We start from the raw sequence: 16,277 nt of genomic DNA, 5'->3' as shown, positions 1-16,277 counted from the left end.
AGCCAACAACTGTTTTGTGTTGTTAAACTATGATATATTTCACCACCATCTCACTGGAAGCTTTAAGCCCTTTAGCTTAAGATTTACAAGCTCTTGGAAGTAATATCCTTACGGTTGTACTGCTTAATGCAGGTGGTTAGCTTGATCTAAATTATAATGGAGAAAAAGCATATGCCAACATCTGGGAGTGGAAGGAAGGCACAAAATGCCAATAATTTACAGAGCAGTAAAAGCAGTGGGGTAGCAGGGGTTCACGGTTCTTAAAGTGATACTCACAGCATTGGCAGATGGAGGAGGAGGTAGTGGCAGCCAGCGGCCAGCAGGGGGCTCATGCTTAGTGTTATTGTAATGGTTAAAGTTCAAAGTGCTGCTGCGCCCCTGGCCGTGACCCACGCCCTGACAGAGCATGCCCAGCGTGAGCGTGTTGTGCTTTAGGACACCACTCTGATTGGAGAAGACAACATTACACGACATGGGTGAATGGAGGGGAGGGGAAGAGGATGGAGCCCACACTGCGAGCAACACAGCTCCACAAACAAATAAACAACAACAGAAACACTGCTTATACAACAACAACAACAGTGCAGAGGTGCTGAAAGCACAGAGAAATGTGATCAGTCAGTACAGACAGAACAGTGTGTTGAAGAAGCAGCAACGGGGGGATTGTTTCTTCCAGAATCTGTATCCATGTGTTCAGAAGAGCATGCTTGAGTATTTCAACAAGCACTTTTGGAAAAACCTAAATAATTGTAACCAATACTGTGGTGTGAATACAAAATGTTCAGCAATAGAGAGGTGTGTTCTGGCTTTCACATAGTTTTAAATGCATAATGGGGAGGAAAAGTGTCTGCAATCAACAAGATAAAGGGATATTAGATCTTTTATCATATGTTCTCCAGACCTTCTCCCTCCCATGACTTTTTTGTCCTCCATTTTTTCCAGCTTGTGTTCTGTCAGTCATGTTGTTCTATGTAACGAAAATACATAAATATTAGTCTGCTGGACCAGAATCAGGATTTGAGGCACTTCCTTTGAGGGTTTTTGCTGCTGATTTCCAATGATGATTCGGTCAGGCTGACACAGTGACAGTGTGGAGTGGAGACACATGCAGCCACACACAAATCTGGTCAACCTTACAACAAAGACTTACATAGATACAGACAGGGAGGATTTCTGAACACTATGTGTATGTGGCAGTTTTTTTTTGTTGTTTTTTTTTTGGGGGGGGGGGGGGGGGGGTTGTTATTTTCCGTGTTTGTTTTTTAAATATACCCTGTCCAGTCGCTTTGCCTCTATGTGCCGCAGAAGTTGTTGCCTCCAGTCAGCAGGCATCTTGGACGTGATGTCTTCGGGTTTTTGTGGTACAACAGGTCTTACTTTGATGGTGTCCTCTGATGGCTTCTCAGGGCACGTTGCAAGGGTGTAGTCAGGAGGCATTTTCTCCAGTAGGGCAGCCATGGTGGGACGAGCAGACACTGGACGGGCCTAAAAGCACATAAAAAGGCAGACAATGCCACATAGACAGTTTAGTATAATCTTTGTTTTTTTATTTATTTATTTTGTCATTTCATTCCATTTTAGTTCATCTCTATTGTTCTCATGATTTGTATCAACTGACATCTCCAGTGTCTCCTGAAAGATTCTTTATCATGTGCTCATGTGTGAGGTGGAATTTTGGGGCTCAAGGAAAACACTTTAACAACAAACTGTATGTGCTTTTGAAATAAAGTTAACCCAGCAAGATTTTAACCTGTAATAAAGGGTCATGTGTGTTATAAATTAATGTTACCCATTGGGCTTTAGACACCAAGGGATTAACCAAATTGTTAAACATTAAATTACCACCTGGCATAAAAATTACGTGCATGTTTCAATTAGTTTTGCCTTCAATTATGCGCTTTGTAGGCTGATAGGTGTTCGGATGTAGCAGACTTTGACAGCTCCTAGCCCGTTGGAACATTTGGTTTTAACATGCATCAACAGCTCGTGTAACAGAAATAGTCTGACCTGAGAGGCTCCATATGTCTCTGTGCTGTAGCTCCTGGCAGAAAGGGGGCGACGTTGAGTCAGACTCTTAGTAGGATAACCAATCATGGGCTTCTTCTGCTCTTGGTAAGCGGTATAGTCGTCGTCATAGCGACCGTTTCTTTTGTTCTGCATCATCTGACTTTGGTTTTCGGCCATGTTTGTAAGACCAGAGTGATCCATTGGTGTGGAGTAGGCAAGAGCCCGACTGTAATGAGGGGGGTCTACCTATAGACGGAAGATGGAACATTACAAAAACTATCCCCTGTACTTTAGATTTTGCTGATGATCTTTAATGCCACCGGTCAATATTTTAACAGGTATGGTTCAATTGTATATCCAGTTTTTAAAATATCAAAATAATGTCTTGGATTCCTACCTGTTGTCTGTACTGTGCTTCCTGCAGAGCCTCCTGCTGCGCTTCATGAACTCTGCGAAACAAAGCTAGCTCTGTGGAGCTCACTAACGAATCTGCTCTTCTCAGAAAGCCTGGCCTGGAACGCTGTGCTGGGATTGGCTGCTGTTGGTTGGGTGGGCCATCCTGGTTGATTGGTGTTTGGGGGAAGGAGAACATCTCCAGCGGTGGATACACACGGTATCGAGGGCTCACTAGCTCTTTGGGAAGTGTCTTTCCAGACTGATTCAAATAATCCAAAATCTTTGCTGAGTGGTTAGCATAATCTGGTGTATTGGGAAATGGAGGAGGGATTCGACGATCCATGGTCACCTAAAGAGCAAGAACAGTTTCCAGTCACTTTGCATATAGAAATTAACAGGTATATTTGAACATTAAAAGGAAAAAAAAAAAAAACATTAACCTGGGGATTGTAGTTCTGATCAAAGTGGTAGGCCTTGTGTGGAATGGCTGGTTTTTGGTTCTGTCCAGACTGATTTTGGTTACCAGGGAAGCCCATTTCCTCATCCAACATGGGAGCAGACTGTGAACGTGACATGTTGGTCTGCTCCAAAGAACCAGGCAGATCTTGGCGGTCCAAACTAGTTTGCTGCTCAATGGAGGAACTGTAGGTTTCCACGGGAATACTGTAAAAGGTACCAAGTTCAGCTCAAAACATGATTGAAAAAACATTTTCTCACTGGTTTATTTTAGGACAGCAGAAACAGAACCAACCTGTAGACTTTATAGGAGCCAATGTCAATCTCATCTATACTCTGTGACTTTTTGAACTTGGATCTCATCTCTTTCATCATGGGGGAAAGGCGGTCAGAGCTTTTACTCATTACCACAGTCACCTTGTTGCCCCCACCAACAGTGAGCTGGTCCTTCCTGTTCTGTTCGCTCTGATTGTTATGGTATATCCAATTTCCAGGCAAAGGTCCAGAGTTCACCTCACGTCTTTGAGTAAAAAGGGAGAAATTAAAGGAATTCAGGAACATTTACTAGAAGTTTAAGGATTTAAAAAGAACTGGATCATTTAAAAAAAACAGAATATTTTTACAACATACTAAAGCAACGTCATACATTGTCTAATATATGAAGCATTTTGAAGGCTTGCTTGGCAGTCAATGCAAGTACAAATTGAGGATCTGTATAATTGAGCACTTTTAAATGTTTTCAGAACAAAAAACTGTCCAAGTCAAGGCATAATTTTTGGTATTTGATAAAATGAATGAGACAATTGTTCATCTCTGAGTCACCTGGGGTCCAAGTCCTTGCGGTCAGGGTTGGGGCTGGAGGTGGGCGTCAGGTCCAGCTTGGAGGGGAAAGCAGTTCTGTCCTCAAGTGGACTAGGAGTCCTCGTCCAATTCTGCCATGGGTTCTGTGACTGAGGCGCGGAAGACTGCGGATCATTGTCGGGGTTGGAGCGCTGGTTGCCGTGGTAAGGAAGAGTCTGAGTGTCGAGCTCCAAGGGAACTCCAACAATTCTATCTTGCCTGAGGAGGGGCCGGCGGCCGTGCGTTGACTGGCTACGGGGTTTGGAGCCCAGTGGTGGGTTTCCTTGACTCGTGTTAGATGGAGGATCCAGAGGAGACTCTTCTGCATCAAAACCAGTGTTGTCATAGTGCGGGACTTCAGCCCAGTCAAAAGGCTCACTGAGCGGACGGCGGTCCCCCCGCTGCTGCAGGGTTCCTGATGGAGGTGTTTCTCTTTGAGATAACAAGGGTTTTGAGTCGATAGGTTTAGGGAACGACTGGGCAAGTCTACCAAAAAAAAAAGTGGATGACATAGTGAAGACTGATTACGAAAGCACCATTCAACACTAACATGTGTTACACTTATCTGAAAGGAACAATCTATTGACTCAATAGGTTTTAGACCAGAGGACCTATACTTGCTGTTTGAAAATACAACATTACATTAAAAAAAACAGGGGAAAAAATGTAAAAAATGTCTGTGCATGACTCCCAAGTTTATGAAATGACAACTGCAATGTCAAAAAAATACCAAAACAAGCTTATACCCTGCAGGGACTTTTTGTTGTAGCAGTTGTAGCTTTTGTTGTTGGCACAAAGAAAGTCTTTTTTTTGTTGCCTTTTTTGCATCATTAGTTGGAGTGTAGTTCAGCCTTTTGAATGGGATTTACCAAAGAAAACCAATACAGCGCAGTCAGATTACCCCATTGCCTCATTAGTTTGGAGAAGGAGAGTTATGACCATAGCTGCACAATACTGTAAAATGTACTAAGGAAGAGGTTGTGAAAAGAAAAACATACAGAAAAATATGCATTTTACTGAGTCTCTATGGCACCAGTAATGTAACAACAATGCTAAAAAGCTGACTAGGAACAGGTCATGATGGTGGAAGAAGATTTCATGGACATTAAGGATTAGATGTGAGGTGTACCTGTTGGTCCAATGCGTCTGAGGGCCCTGGTCCTTGTTGGGGGCTGGAAGGGCAGGGGTGTGTGGATGTGCGTGTGGGTGTGCATGTGAGTGTGTATTGCCAGGTGGGTTGGAGGAGCCTGAGGAGCCTTGTGAGGGTGAGTAATCGGAGTAGGTGGCAGAGGAGCCGCTGTGGTTCAGACAGTGGCGTTTATCCACGTCCTCATCTATGGACTCTGCGCACAGACGCACAAAGGAAACAAGCATGGCTATTCAGTGAAAATGTCATACCCTCTTTGCTCTGATAGCCTCTTGTACAGCTGCTGCAAAGCACTTGACATGGCAAACAAAAACAATATTTTAACTTTAAACAGCACTTTAGGATTCTATTAAAACAGATCACAGTAATTCTGCCATAATGGATTTTTAAAAAACAAAAGAGACACTTGTAGATACTCAGAAAAGTAAAATACTTGAAAATGTGCATTATTATTGAACAAGAAAGATAGACTCATTTTACTTAAAGACCCACTCCAGTGAAAACAGAGTTTAACATGTTTTTTTTTTCTCTTGATGGAGGACATATATAAAATAATTTAAGATGAAAACTGCATTTTTAAGTTCAGTATTTCTTTAATCCAGTTGGGATGAATCAGGAGCAGCTCTCTTTTGTGACACAGCAAATGAAATTTCAGACAAATAGATTTATTAATGTCATCTGGCTCAAAACTCTACGGCTGGATATCTCTGATATCGCTCGGCATTTTTGTTCCACCATTAATGTTAGCTCGGGCTTGTAAGGGGCGAGAGTATACACAAAGGGATGATGGGACATCAGCAGAGGCTTACTTCTGTGCCAACAGTCCCGCACACAACTCAGTGGGGAATTTCTGAAGAAGTACTGCTGTGCTGGAACAACTGTTGTTGTTTCCCTTTCGGCTTTTCCCATCAGGGGTCGCCACAGCGAACGAGTCGCATGGTAAACTTGGCAATGTTTTACGCCGGATGCCCTTCCTGACGCAACCCTCTCAAGGCAACCAGGCTTGGGACCGGCACAGAGATAGAGAAGGGAACAGGGAGCAGCCCGGAGTTGAACCCTGGTTTCACAGAAGGAAGGCGCTGCAAACCAGCACGAGCTAAACCGGCTCCCTGTCCTGGAACAACTATGTCCTAGAAAACAACATAGTTTTTTTTTTTTTTTTTTGAATTTTGCCTAAAAACGATAAGTTAAAATACTCATAATAAAGACCACTGGGAATACTTTTACATCAGATCAAAATATGATTGAAGAGGGACTTTAAGGTAACAAAGCTTAGGTAAATAACATTTGTTGCAATTTGGAAATCAAAACTATATTCTGTCATTTTATGACATTGGGCACATTTAGTTTATTAAAATGAAAATAAAACAAGTATTAATTTTTTTTTACTTGTTTAGCTTTCTTTAAAAAAAAAAAAGCAAAAGATTAAACCTTTTTTTCTCACCCTGATGATCTGGTGCTGTTTGGACCAAAGAGGTCCCCCGGGTGCAATAGCATCAAGAAAACCTAAAAATGTTGCTGGCCAAATATATGAATGTTTCATGCCTGTGCTTTTATGAGCATGTATTATGTCCACGTTTTAAAAACATTCTCTGTTTTTTTCAGAAGATGTGATCGTAGCATTGAATTATTCACTTTTTTTTTTTAATTTTTCATTAGGCTCTGAATCTTGTTTTGTTTTTCTCGTATTAGACTAAAGCCTTCAGGGCACCAATGAGTAAAACAGGACAAACTAAACACTGCTCTCACTAGACTGTGACCTGCACTCGGTGCTCACAGCATCCCTCCCTCCCTCTCTGCAAAGTGCTGAAATAAACCTGCTCACAACTGTGACTAATTAATGGACACCATTACAACAGGCCCCACAGCTCATTACAAAGCACAGCTTTGTACCCACATCTAACTGCAAGTGCATTTAGCTCTAAACACTGAAATGAAGTACCTTTCTTTTCCTTTCCAAGCAGCACCACCTTTGGTTTGTACATCGGCGGTTCCACCAGTGTTGGCCTCATGTCAGAGATACGTATGTCATTGGGAGAGCCGCCCATGGAGTCCTGGAGAGAAAAACAAAACCAAACGATGGCTTTAGGTGGCCATCTTAGCAGATGACATTGTAACTGCTGACCCTGTCCGATGGTTTGAACGGTTTTTGTACATCAGTGACCCACAAATGATTTTAGGGATCCACTGCAATATGTGCATCTGCCTTTTTCTGTTCACGCTGCTATTATAAAAAAATTTTATGCGTTTACTTGACTGGGACATTGCACATTAAATCTCCTCAAATGCACTTGAGTTAGCATAAAAAACTACTTTGTATCTGTTTTCCCTGGACAGTTGGTAAATTTGGCTTCCTAAGAACAAAATGAAATACAAAATAAGAATACAATTTACAATACAATACAATAAAAATAAAATGGAGAATTAATAAGTAATAATCAACATTGCAAAAGGGTAAAACTGCAATGTGAATGTAAATGAGCAATAGAAATATATGACATTATAAATGGGCAAAAATACAATGTAAAGATGAAAGAATATTGATATGAATGTTGTACATGGATAAGAATGCAAAATGCAGTTCAGATAAATACCAACTTTGTAGAAAGGTAAGCAAACACAACACTAATAAAACTTTCATCAGTGATTCAAGAAAATTTTCACAAAATGCAGAAGCATCTCAGATAAAAAAAAGTATTATTAAATAAAAAATGCAGTGCACAAAATGTTAAAACTTTCCTATTTAGCTTAACAACACTGCTTTATCTCACAATCCTGATTAAACCTTAGAACCGCCATAACACAGACGCATGTTTGTTTCTTCTACGTATGTTGCATGACAAACCTCTGAGCTCTCTGTCAAATCTTCTTTATCTTTTCTCTTTGGAATATCGATCCCAGAGTTATGCATTGATCCCTGATCCATGAGCTGAGACTGAGAGAAGTCCTGCATCTCTCTGTCTGTGACCTGGTGACAATAATCCCCATCATATGATAAACAGAAATCATCTGAGCAAAAAAATTCATTACGAGGGGGCATTGTTTCTTTCTATTTTAACATGCCATTAAAATAAAGACTATTATTATCTAGTCCAAATAAAAACAAGTGACATGTAAAATAGATACTGTAACTGCAACATTAGACCACAGTAACTGACATTAAAATAATTTTTTACATATAGAAGATGTATATCATACATTTTCAATTGCAAATGTACAATGATTCCCATCTTTGTATATGGTAAAGAAGAAAGATAATCATTTTTACCACTGAAATGGATCTGTGATCTCAAAACACACCATCATTATTCGTTTTGTGTATCCTAAGCTTTGTCCAAATGTTCCTCAAATTTTAACAAAAACAATTACTTAAACAAATCAAATTACTTTACTAAGCTTTAACTTAGTAAACTTTATTGCTGAGTAAAAGCTAAAAATGAAATTGATTCTTTTTGCATGTGGACAGCAACCCAAAATGTTTCACAAATTGTTTTTTCAGGATTTTTGATTAAAAGAAATAACTGAAATCCTGAGACATGATGAACCAGTATGTGATTTTTGAGACAGCTTGTTAGATGTGTGTGTGTGTGTGTTCCTTACCTCTTTAGGGGGAAGGGGCCACGGTGGCTCATACGCCTCTTTGCTGAGGTGAGAATGTTCCATGTTGGAGCCTGCCGAAGTGGCAGTACCTGTGCTCAGCTGGTGCTGGTGGGCGTGTCCCGGATGCATGCTTTTACCCACAAGGCTTTGCACTGACTTAACCATATTTTTCAGATCTTCCGGATAAGGTGTTGGGTAGCGTTTTAGATTTATTTCCACCTACAAAAAGATTTAGAATCAGTGATTTTTTTAGCAAATTATTGAAATTATTTTGATTTTTTTAAGCATAATGTTTTTCTACAGTTTTTCTTTTTTGTTTTACAGAAAATTACTGCTAATTTGAACACAACAATTTTTAATTATAGCACTGACAAACTGATGTAGGATTCTTCAACTTTAGAGTTTACTTTTACAGTTTATTTCAAAAGTTAAAGTGACCCCATAATCCATTTTCCTTTCCCTTATCTCAGTGATGCACCAGCCTCACTCCTACAGAAAAGGAAGACCCAAAATCAATTTTTTAAATAAGATTCACAATTAAAAAAAAATTATAGAACAGAAATCTTCATTAAGGACTTAAATAAGAAACTGTGTTGACAGAAGCTAGTGGTTAAAATCCCCATTAACAAAAAAATATAGACAAACAACTTAATATAGTCATTTTTGCAATACTATTGACATATTTCTGGAAAGAAGGATGTAAAAATATTAAAAGGTTAAAAAAACCTTTCAAAGTAATCTTCCTTATCAGTTTTATAAAATGTTACTTCAAATAATTTCATATATTTAAAGTATGTCATAATTAATAGTTGAAAAAAGTCAATGTGTGTAAAGAATAATATCACATGGCTTTATTCAAATCCTTTCTGTTATTTTCTTATTCTTTTTTTTTTACTTTTAAAAGTTGCAGACAATAAATACCAGCATGACTTTCAAGACAATTACTCTCAAATAAATAATCATTTCTATAATAGGAGAAAGACGTGTTTATTCGTGAGTACCTACATGGATTTGTGCCCATTTAAATTTTCATCTGAAACACAAATTATGAACATCCAGGCTGGAATTAGTCTGAGTCTGAGACTCAATAGTCTGAGTCTGAGCCTGACAAGATTGACCTTTAAGATGCAGCCCAATCAAAGTGATTGTATTTGCAGCAGCGGGACACATAAGTCATGGCTGCGGAACAGATTCTGTATTCCTTTGTTGTCAAAAAGGATGCAGTCAAATAGCTAAAAGATAATTCCTACAAAACAATTTCTTATTGTGAAAATGACATTTCTATATATATTATTTGACTGAAAACCCTCTTGATTATTTAAAAAGAGGGTGATAGATAAATACATAGAGCCGACCTTGACCTTCCCAGAGTTGTCTTCCTCTTCTTTCTTGTCCTCAAAGTCAAAGGCCACAGTCATCCTCTGCTGTCTCTGCTCCTCCCATAGAGTAGGATTAAAGCTGTCACTGTCCGACTGATAATCTAGACACAAACACACAGATGGTAAAATAATAAGGGTTTATCATTTCTAATATTTTTGCCTACAAGTCCAAATATTAAATTGCCCATGCAAAGGTCCTATGACTAACAGAGCATTTCTCTGTGAAACATTCAGCCACTGTCAGACAAAGAGACGAAAAGATTTACCCTCATCGTGACGTGGCTGCTGAGGAAACATGTAGTTGGTCAGAACCTTCTGTTTGGTTTCTGGATGGGCTTCTGTCTGCAGCGGGATCAGAGCCTTGGACTGCAACCAAACAGGTATGCTGCTGTTAGGTGTAAGAACACTTCTTATATTCTCTGTCTCCTTGAGAACATACAACTGTTGTGCAAAGCAGATATTCAGCCCAACCGTGTCCCAAAAAGAATCAGAATTTTGGAGCACTACAGAGGAAGAACTTAATTATTGTAAGAAAATATCTGTTGGCTAAAACACAGCAAAATTAATATGAGGTGTAAAAAAAAAAGATGTCAGAAATTCTGAGTGCATTCATGCATATCAAATCTTTGATTTCTATTTTGCTCTCCAATGATTTTCCCTTTAATGAAAAAGTGGCATCAGTTTAAGCTGACTTTGAACTTAGAAACAGTGCATGCATGCCTAACTAGCAATTCTAAATGCAAATGAAAGTCCACATCACTGCCGTTTCTTAAACCTCATTTCAATTTTAAATTTCTTCAAGATAAATAAAGATCCATCACTGACATCAATGTTGACTGAGTTTAAGAGTTTAAATTAAAGGTAAAAGCACTAAGATTGCTGATAATAGTGTCTTAAAAATTAATTTGATGAGTGAGTTTGTTGATGGTTTTTCTTGTAAAACAGAAGCAGAAAGTACCTGATTGTCAGAAAGCCAAAGAGCTGCCAGGTCCTTCAGCTTAGTGAAGGTGAATGGTAGATTCTTCAACCTGTGAGGGGGACAGAGGGAGATGAGGAATAAAAGTGGGATGCTTCCTCTTCCTACACACACACACAGTACAGCCTGAAGAGCACGTAACCATGGCAACACACTCGCCAAATCCGCAACAGCACTGGAACGGCCATTGAGAAAATGTTGCTTGCATGAGTGACTCGACGTGAGTCACTGCTCACCCTTGGCCCGTGCGTACGAACCTGTTGTCACTGAGGTTAAGCACACGAAGTTTGGTCATCTGTCCGATCTCATCAGGAAGAAACTCTAGCTTGTTGGACCGCAGTGACATCACCGTCACATTCCTGCAGTTACCAATCTGCGAGACAGTAACCAACCTTCAGATCCCATTATCTACTTCACAGCACTGGTGTTAGATACATCAACTTATATGTAGATGAAGTTTCTTAAATAACAGCAAAAAGAAAAAAAAACTGTTTAAAATCCATGAAAATAACAATTTGAAACTGATAATGAATATTTTTATGGGATACTTGTATTTTAATTAATGGCCAACAGTGTACTAGTTTAAAAAAAAAAATTGGGCATCATAGAAAACTTTTAAAAATGACTTTTATTTTGAAGGAAAGACTGCAATGGTGTATAATTGGTGTAAAAATCAGGAAGACTTTTTTTGGAGTCCTATGCAAATTTTAAAATAAATCTAATGCAACAAAAAAAACAACAAAAAACGCCACCACCCACACTTTCGAGGGGGTTGCCCCATTTTCATCAGTACAGCATGGGTATGCTGCAAAACTGTTACAAATAATTACATCAGCAGAAAACAGTCTGTCAATAAGAAAACGTCAGTTATTTCACTAGAAAGGATGTTTCTACGATGAACACTGTTAGTTCCACACAATGTCAGTGCCAGCATGACTGTGAAGAGATGTCTCTACCTCCCGAGGCAGCTCCGTGAGGAAGTTCTCATCAGCAGCAAAGGTCCTCAGGCTGTGCAGGTAACCAATGGTTGGCGGCAGCGACTCCAGCTCATTACAACTACAGTCAAACTCCTCCAACAGAGACAGGCTGCAGGGTGGCAAGACATGATGGCAGAGAAAAAAAAGGTTCATTCTGCAGCTTTTACAGCCTCCGCTGTAATCCTGGCTTCAAAACACTTTTTTCAACACTAAACTTCTAGGAAAAAGATGAGACTAACTTTGATCTGCAGAGCGCTTCGTCAATCAGCAGGATTATAAACCTGCTATTTGTCAAGCTCAAGCTGTTTGAATGTGCCCATAGAGAGTCTAGGGTTGGGGATGATTAATTTATTTGTCTTTTAAAGGATTTGTTGAAAAGATAAAGATAACATTTTAAGGGAGAAGTATTGTCACATGACTGGTCCAGGACGTACCCCACCTTTGCCCAACAGTAGCCGGAACAGGCACTGGCAACCTCGTGACCCCAGACGGGGTATAGCGGGTAAAGAAAATAAATTCACATTAAAGATTCAAAGAATAAGTCCATTTAGATCTTAAAAAATAAAAGTTTTATAGAGGATGAAAAGTCATGAAAGTTCAAAATAAAGCTTTTCTCTTTTTTACTCACAAAGGCTATCTAACCTGGACCCCATCTCCTCCCCTCTCCTGTCACACGTTTACATTTCTCACAAGCCCTCTACAGGACACTCTGACTGCCCTCTGATTGCCTGCATTGGCCTGGCTTCACACTAACAGCAGGATAATGCTAATGAGACAACACCGATACATTAATGTACTGTCTCTATTAACATTGCATTAGTCTGCCATTGTTATTCCCAACAGACCAAACCATCTGGGCCACCATACGGTTAGGGATAAGAGGAGGGAGAATAAAAGGAAGACTTTTGTATTGCATACCAAGATGTAGGGCTAAGATATAAATATTTATGATATACATTTTCTCAGTTTGCTCGTCTGAGCATAATGAAACATCTTTGGAGGACTCTGCCCACCAAGTACATTCAGAAAGTGGATGCACCAAGCGGGATGGTACAATGGAAGCCTTAAAAGAAAAGAAAGCGTAAAGCAATCGTGACCTCTAAAAAAATGACATAACCCAAACTAGAATTCCAGATAAAAAAAAGTTGGGAGAATATGCAAAATGATCAATACAAAAAATTTTACACTGTTTTGACTTTTTTAATGTTTTTGCAGACAGGATAAACCCTAACACATGGCTGCATTTAATCGCAACCATTCATTTAATGCTGAATATGTTTTACATTGTCCAACTGAAAAAAGAAAATGCATCCCTGCAAAAGGCAACATTACAACATCTAGTAGGCAGTGCATTACTCTGCAGGCACATTGGGATTGTGTTCACATTCACAAACACATATTTTCCATTTCAGTGATACAATTCTGGCTTTTGACTGTATAATAGCTTGAATGGTCCATCTGTTTGTTGATTTAAGAAACAAACTGTCCTTATCTTTAAGAAAAGATCTGAAATATACATCTTTCTTTGTACAAACCCCTCACATGGATAAACAGTTGCACTGTTTTAGCTTTCATTTTTTGTTTACACTCTGAAAGTCCCTTAAATTCCTTCAACTCTGGTTGCATATGGAGGCACTGTGGAAGGAAAAATCCCTTATAATGTGCAAATAACAGTTGCCCAGTTAACAACATGTATCCTATTGTATGTTTAACAGTTAAAAAGTTTTTTTTACAATGTTAAAACATGAAAAACTCCCATTTGTCTAATTCTGAATTGTGATCCAGTAGCAATTTAAGTGTGTTTCATACAATATTTAAAGCTGCTAAACATCAAGTTGGTTGTAAAAACCAACTTGAACCAACTAAAGTGAGGTCCAGGTTGTCCAGAACGCTGCTGCAAGGCTTTTAACCAATTCATCCAAGTTTTCACACGTCACCCCGTTGTTAATCCAGCTGTACTGGCTCCCCATCGGTTTCCAAGTGCATTTTAAACATACACAGCTCTTTATAACCAAGCACCGATCTATAAAAAAGACCTGTTGCAGCTGTACACTCCCAGCAGGGCCTTGAGATCATGTGACCCTGCTGGTTGTTAAGAGAACCCGGTTAAAAACTAAAGGTGACAGAGCCTTTGCAGCAGTTACTCCATCGCTCTGGAACTCCTTTCTTCTCAACCTCAGATCTGCAGACTCAGTGTTTCCTTTTAAAAAGCAGCTTCTTAAAATTGCTTTTTCATCATTCTTTTTATATTCTGTGTTTGACTGTTGAGCATTTGGGGATTTTTTTCTTGAAAGGTGCTATACAAATTAAGTTTTTTATTATTAATAAAAACGGAACAAAGAGGTTTATACGCTGTCTGCAAATACATAGAATTTAAGGTAAAAAACATAATAAAAATAAAAAAAGTATTAGCATTTCCCATATGTCCCAGCTTTTTCAACGCAGTCTTACTTATCAGGGTTAAATACCGGGACTTGTTCAGAAAGACAATAAGCTTTTGTTGCATTGAGATACAAAACCTGCCGGAAGTTTGATTTTGAAAAATAATCGGAGTCTGGACTTCCACACACTCACACACACCCACGTTTGTACAACAAAAAACAGTATAGACTATGGAAATTGATGCCATATTTCTCCTTTATGGTGATACATTTTTTAAATTTGCCTTATAGACAAGATTTTTGTACAAATTGTGCTAAAATGATCAAATTACAAAAAACAGTGTAAAATTAAGACTTCAAAAGTTTTCTCTTTTTAAATGTGATGTAAAATATTTGCTAATGAATTCAAGATGTTATTCGTAAAGATTTGATTTCTCCAACAAGAATTTTTAAATATTTGTTAGTGAAATGTACTTTGGGAACTTAAGTCTTTTTTGTCTTCTTCATTTGAATCATGTGTGGGTGCAGGATTTTATTTTTGTATCTGCAAAGCAGCTCAACATCTGTTTGTCTCTGAACACAGCCCTGAACCCAGTAGGCTAATGTTACTCACCCTTGCTTGGGCTTCGGACTAACGCCATGGCAACGCAGCGAACACAACACACAGAACCCCCAATCATGAGCCAGCATAACAGAACCACTACCAATGAACAAGGTAAAACAAAAAACCACCACACACTTTAAAAAATAAAATAAATTAATTCTTAAAAAAGTTGAAAAAAGGTTGGATGTGATTCAAAAGTGGTTTGGATTTTATAAATTGCTTTTTTTACGGGAGTGCGAGTCCATGTCTCACCTCCCAATGGTGTGAGGCAGTGAGGTCAGCTGGTTGTCATCAACCTTCAGTGTGGTCAGCTTCTTCAGCATTCCTGCATCAGAGGGAAATGAGTACATGCAAAGGTGCAGGAAGGGAATTCCAACTTTTATGCTTTCACCATCCTGCATTGTGCAGCACTCTTTACAGAAATACTCTGATGCTGCAGAAATATACTACAAATTCAAGTTAAATATTGCAGATATTTTAAATTATGCTGCAGCTCTCCGCTGATAAATAAACAACAATCCTCTGCAAAGCTTAATAACAATTTCAGATTTCCTTCTGAGAGAGAATTGTGCATTTCTGTGTTTGTGTGCATACCTATAGAGTCTGGGAGGTGTTGCAACATGTTGGAAGAGAGCAGCAGGTCCTCTAAGGCTTCACAGCCAGAAACATCAGAATCTAATGTCTCAATGCGATTCTTGGCCAAGTCCAAGTACCGCAACTGACGAAGCTTTCCTATAGACTGTTGAGAGTGAGAAAGAGGAGGGACAGTTCAACAACAACGTGAAAACCAGTCTGAAGGTTTGAGAAAACACTGTGCAGCCTTACCCCTGGTATTGTCTGTAGAGAATTGTTATCCAGCCACAGTTCTTTCAGGTTGTGTATCTGCTCCAACACTTCTGGCTAACGTGTAGAAAACAAGAATTTGAAAGTAAGCAAAACCAGCAATGAGAATGGTGTGCAGCAATTTGGCCTGGTTTACAGGTTCTAACTGATCTCACCACTTCAGAGAATTCATTGCTTCCCAGATCCAGCCTCTCTAGCTGAGTCAGTCTGTGAATGGACCTGAGAGGACAGATTTTGCACAAAACATACAACTTTTTTTAAGTGAGTCATAAAAACCACGACAGGAATGTGTCACTGCAGTAGTGCGAAGTAGATTTTTGCTTTTTGCTTCTTTTTTGTTTGACTAAAGAAATCTGTGTAATCGGAAAATAAACAATAGAAGTACAATGACTCATTTTTGACCTAACACATTTCTACATTGTTTCAGGAGCACCTGCCAGAGATTAACAGTTTTAATTCAGACACCTGGGACGTTGGTTTCATTCAGTCTTAAAGAATTAAGTTCCAGCACACATATGGGAGCTTGTCTTACTTTGGCATGGTTTTCAAGTGGTTCTCCCTCAGCTCCAGGATCCGTAGTTTGGAGAGTCTGAAAAACAGATGGCACATAAACCATACTTTAATTCCCTTCATTCTTGATGTGATTTTTGAGATTTTAGTGTATGAATTCA

General features: G+C 39.1%; 1 protein-coding gene across 21 annotated transcripts in view; it reads right to left on the bottom strand.

Moving 5' to 3' along the window:
- Positions 1-16,277, bottom strand: part of lrrc7 (leucine rich repeat containing 7) — a 126,461-nt gene that overhangs the window by 12,212 nt on the left and 97,972 nt on the right. For 9 of the 21 annotated variants that reach the window (XM_020702499.3, XM_078946037.1, XM_078946038.1 and 6 more), the window contains 22 exons: positions 16,139-16,195; positions 15,762-15,825; positions 15,589-15,663; positions 15,358-15,502; positions 15,016-15,088; positions 14,773-14,790; positions 11,758-11,887; positions 11,059-11,174; positions 10,784-10,853; positions 10,092-10,191; positions 9,802-9,926; positions 8,447-8,665; positions 7,692-7,814; positions 6,789-6,900; positions 4,829-5,042; positions 3,682-4,185; positions 3,155-3,379; positions 2,844-3,066; positions 2,405-2,752; positions 2,008-2,253; positions 1,273-1,485; positions 277-444 (listed from right to left, as the gene is read on the bottom strand). In XM_020702499.3, the coding sequence (XP_020558158.1) occupies positions 277-444; positions 1,273-1,485; positions 2,008-2,253; positions 2,405-2,752; positions 2,844-3,066; positions 3,155-3,379; positions 3,682-4,185; positions 4,829-5,042; positions 6,789-6,900; positions 7,692-7,814; positions 8,447-8,665; positions 9,802-9,926; positions 10,092-10,191; positions 10,784-10,853; positions 11,059-11,174; positions 11,758-11,887; positions 14,773-14,790; positions 15,016-15,088; positions 15,358-15,502; positions 15,589-15,663; positions 15,762-15,825; positions 16,139-16,195 (3,568 nt within the window). The remainder of the gene's footprint in view (positions 1-276; positions 445-1,272; positions 1,486-2,007; positions 2,254-2,404; positions 2,753-2,843; positions 3,067-3,154; positions 3,380-3,681; positions 4,186-4,828; positions 5,043-6,788; positions 6,901-7,691; positions 7,815-8,446; positions 8,666-9,801; positions 9,927-10,091; positions 10,192-10,783; positions 10,854-11,058; positions 11,175-11,757; positions 11,888-14,772; positions 14,791-15,015; positions 15,089-15,357; positions 15,503-15,588; positions 15,664-15,761; positions 15,826-16,138; positions 16,196-16,277) is intronic. The other 12 variants (XM_078946041.1, XM_078946039.1, XM_078946040.1 and 9 more) reach the window with 6 other exon arrangements.

Source organism: Oryzias latipes, chromosome 4 (genome assembly GCF_053564925.1).
Source record: "Oryzias latipes strain Hd-rR chromosome 4, Olatipes_Hd-rR_3.1".
NCBI lineage: Eukaryota > Metazoa > Chordata > Actinopteri > Beloniformes > Adrianichthyidae > Oryzias > Oryzias latipes.
Note: the sequence above shows the minus strand (reverse complement) of the source record. Positions and strands in the feature narration are given on the sequence as shown.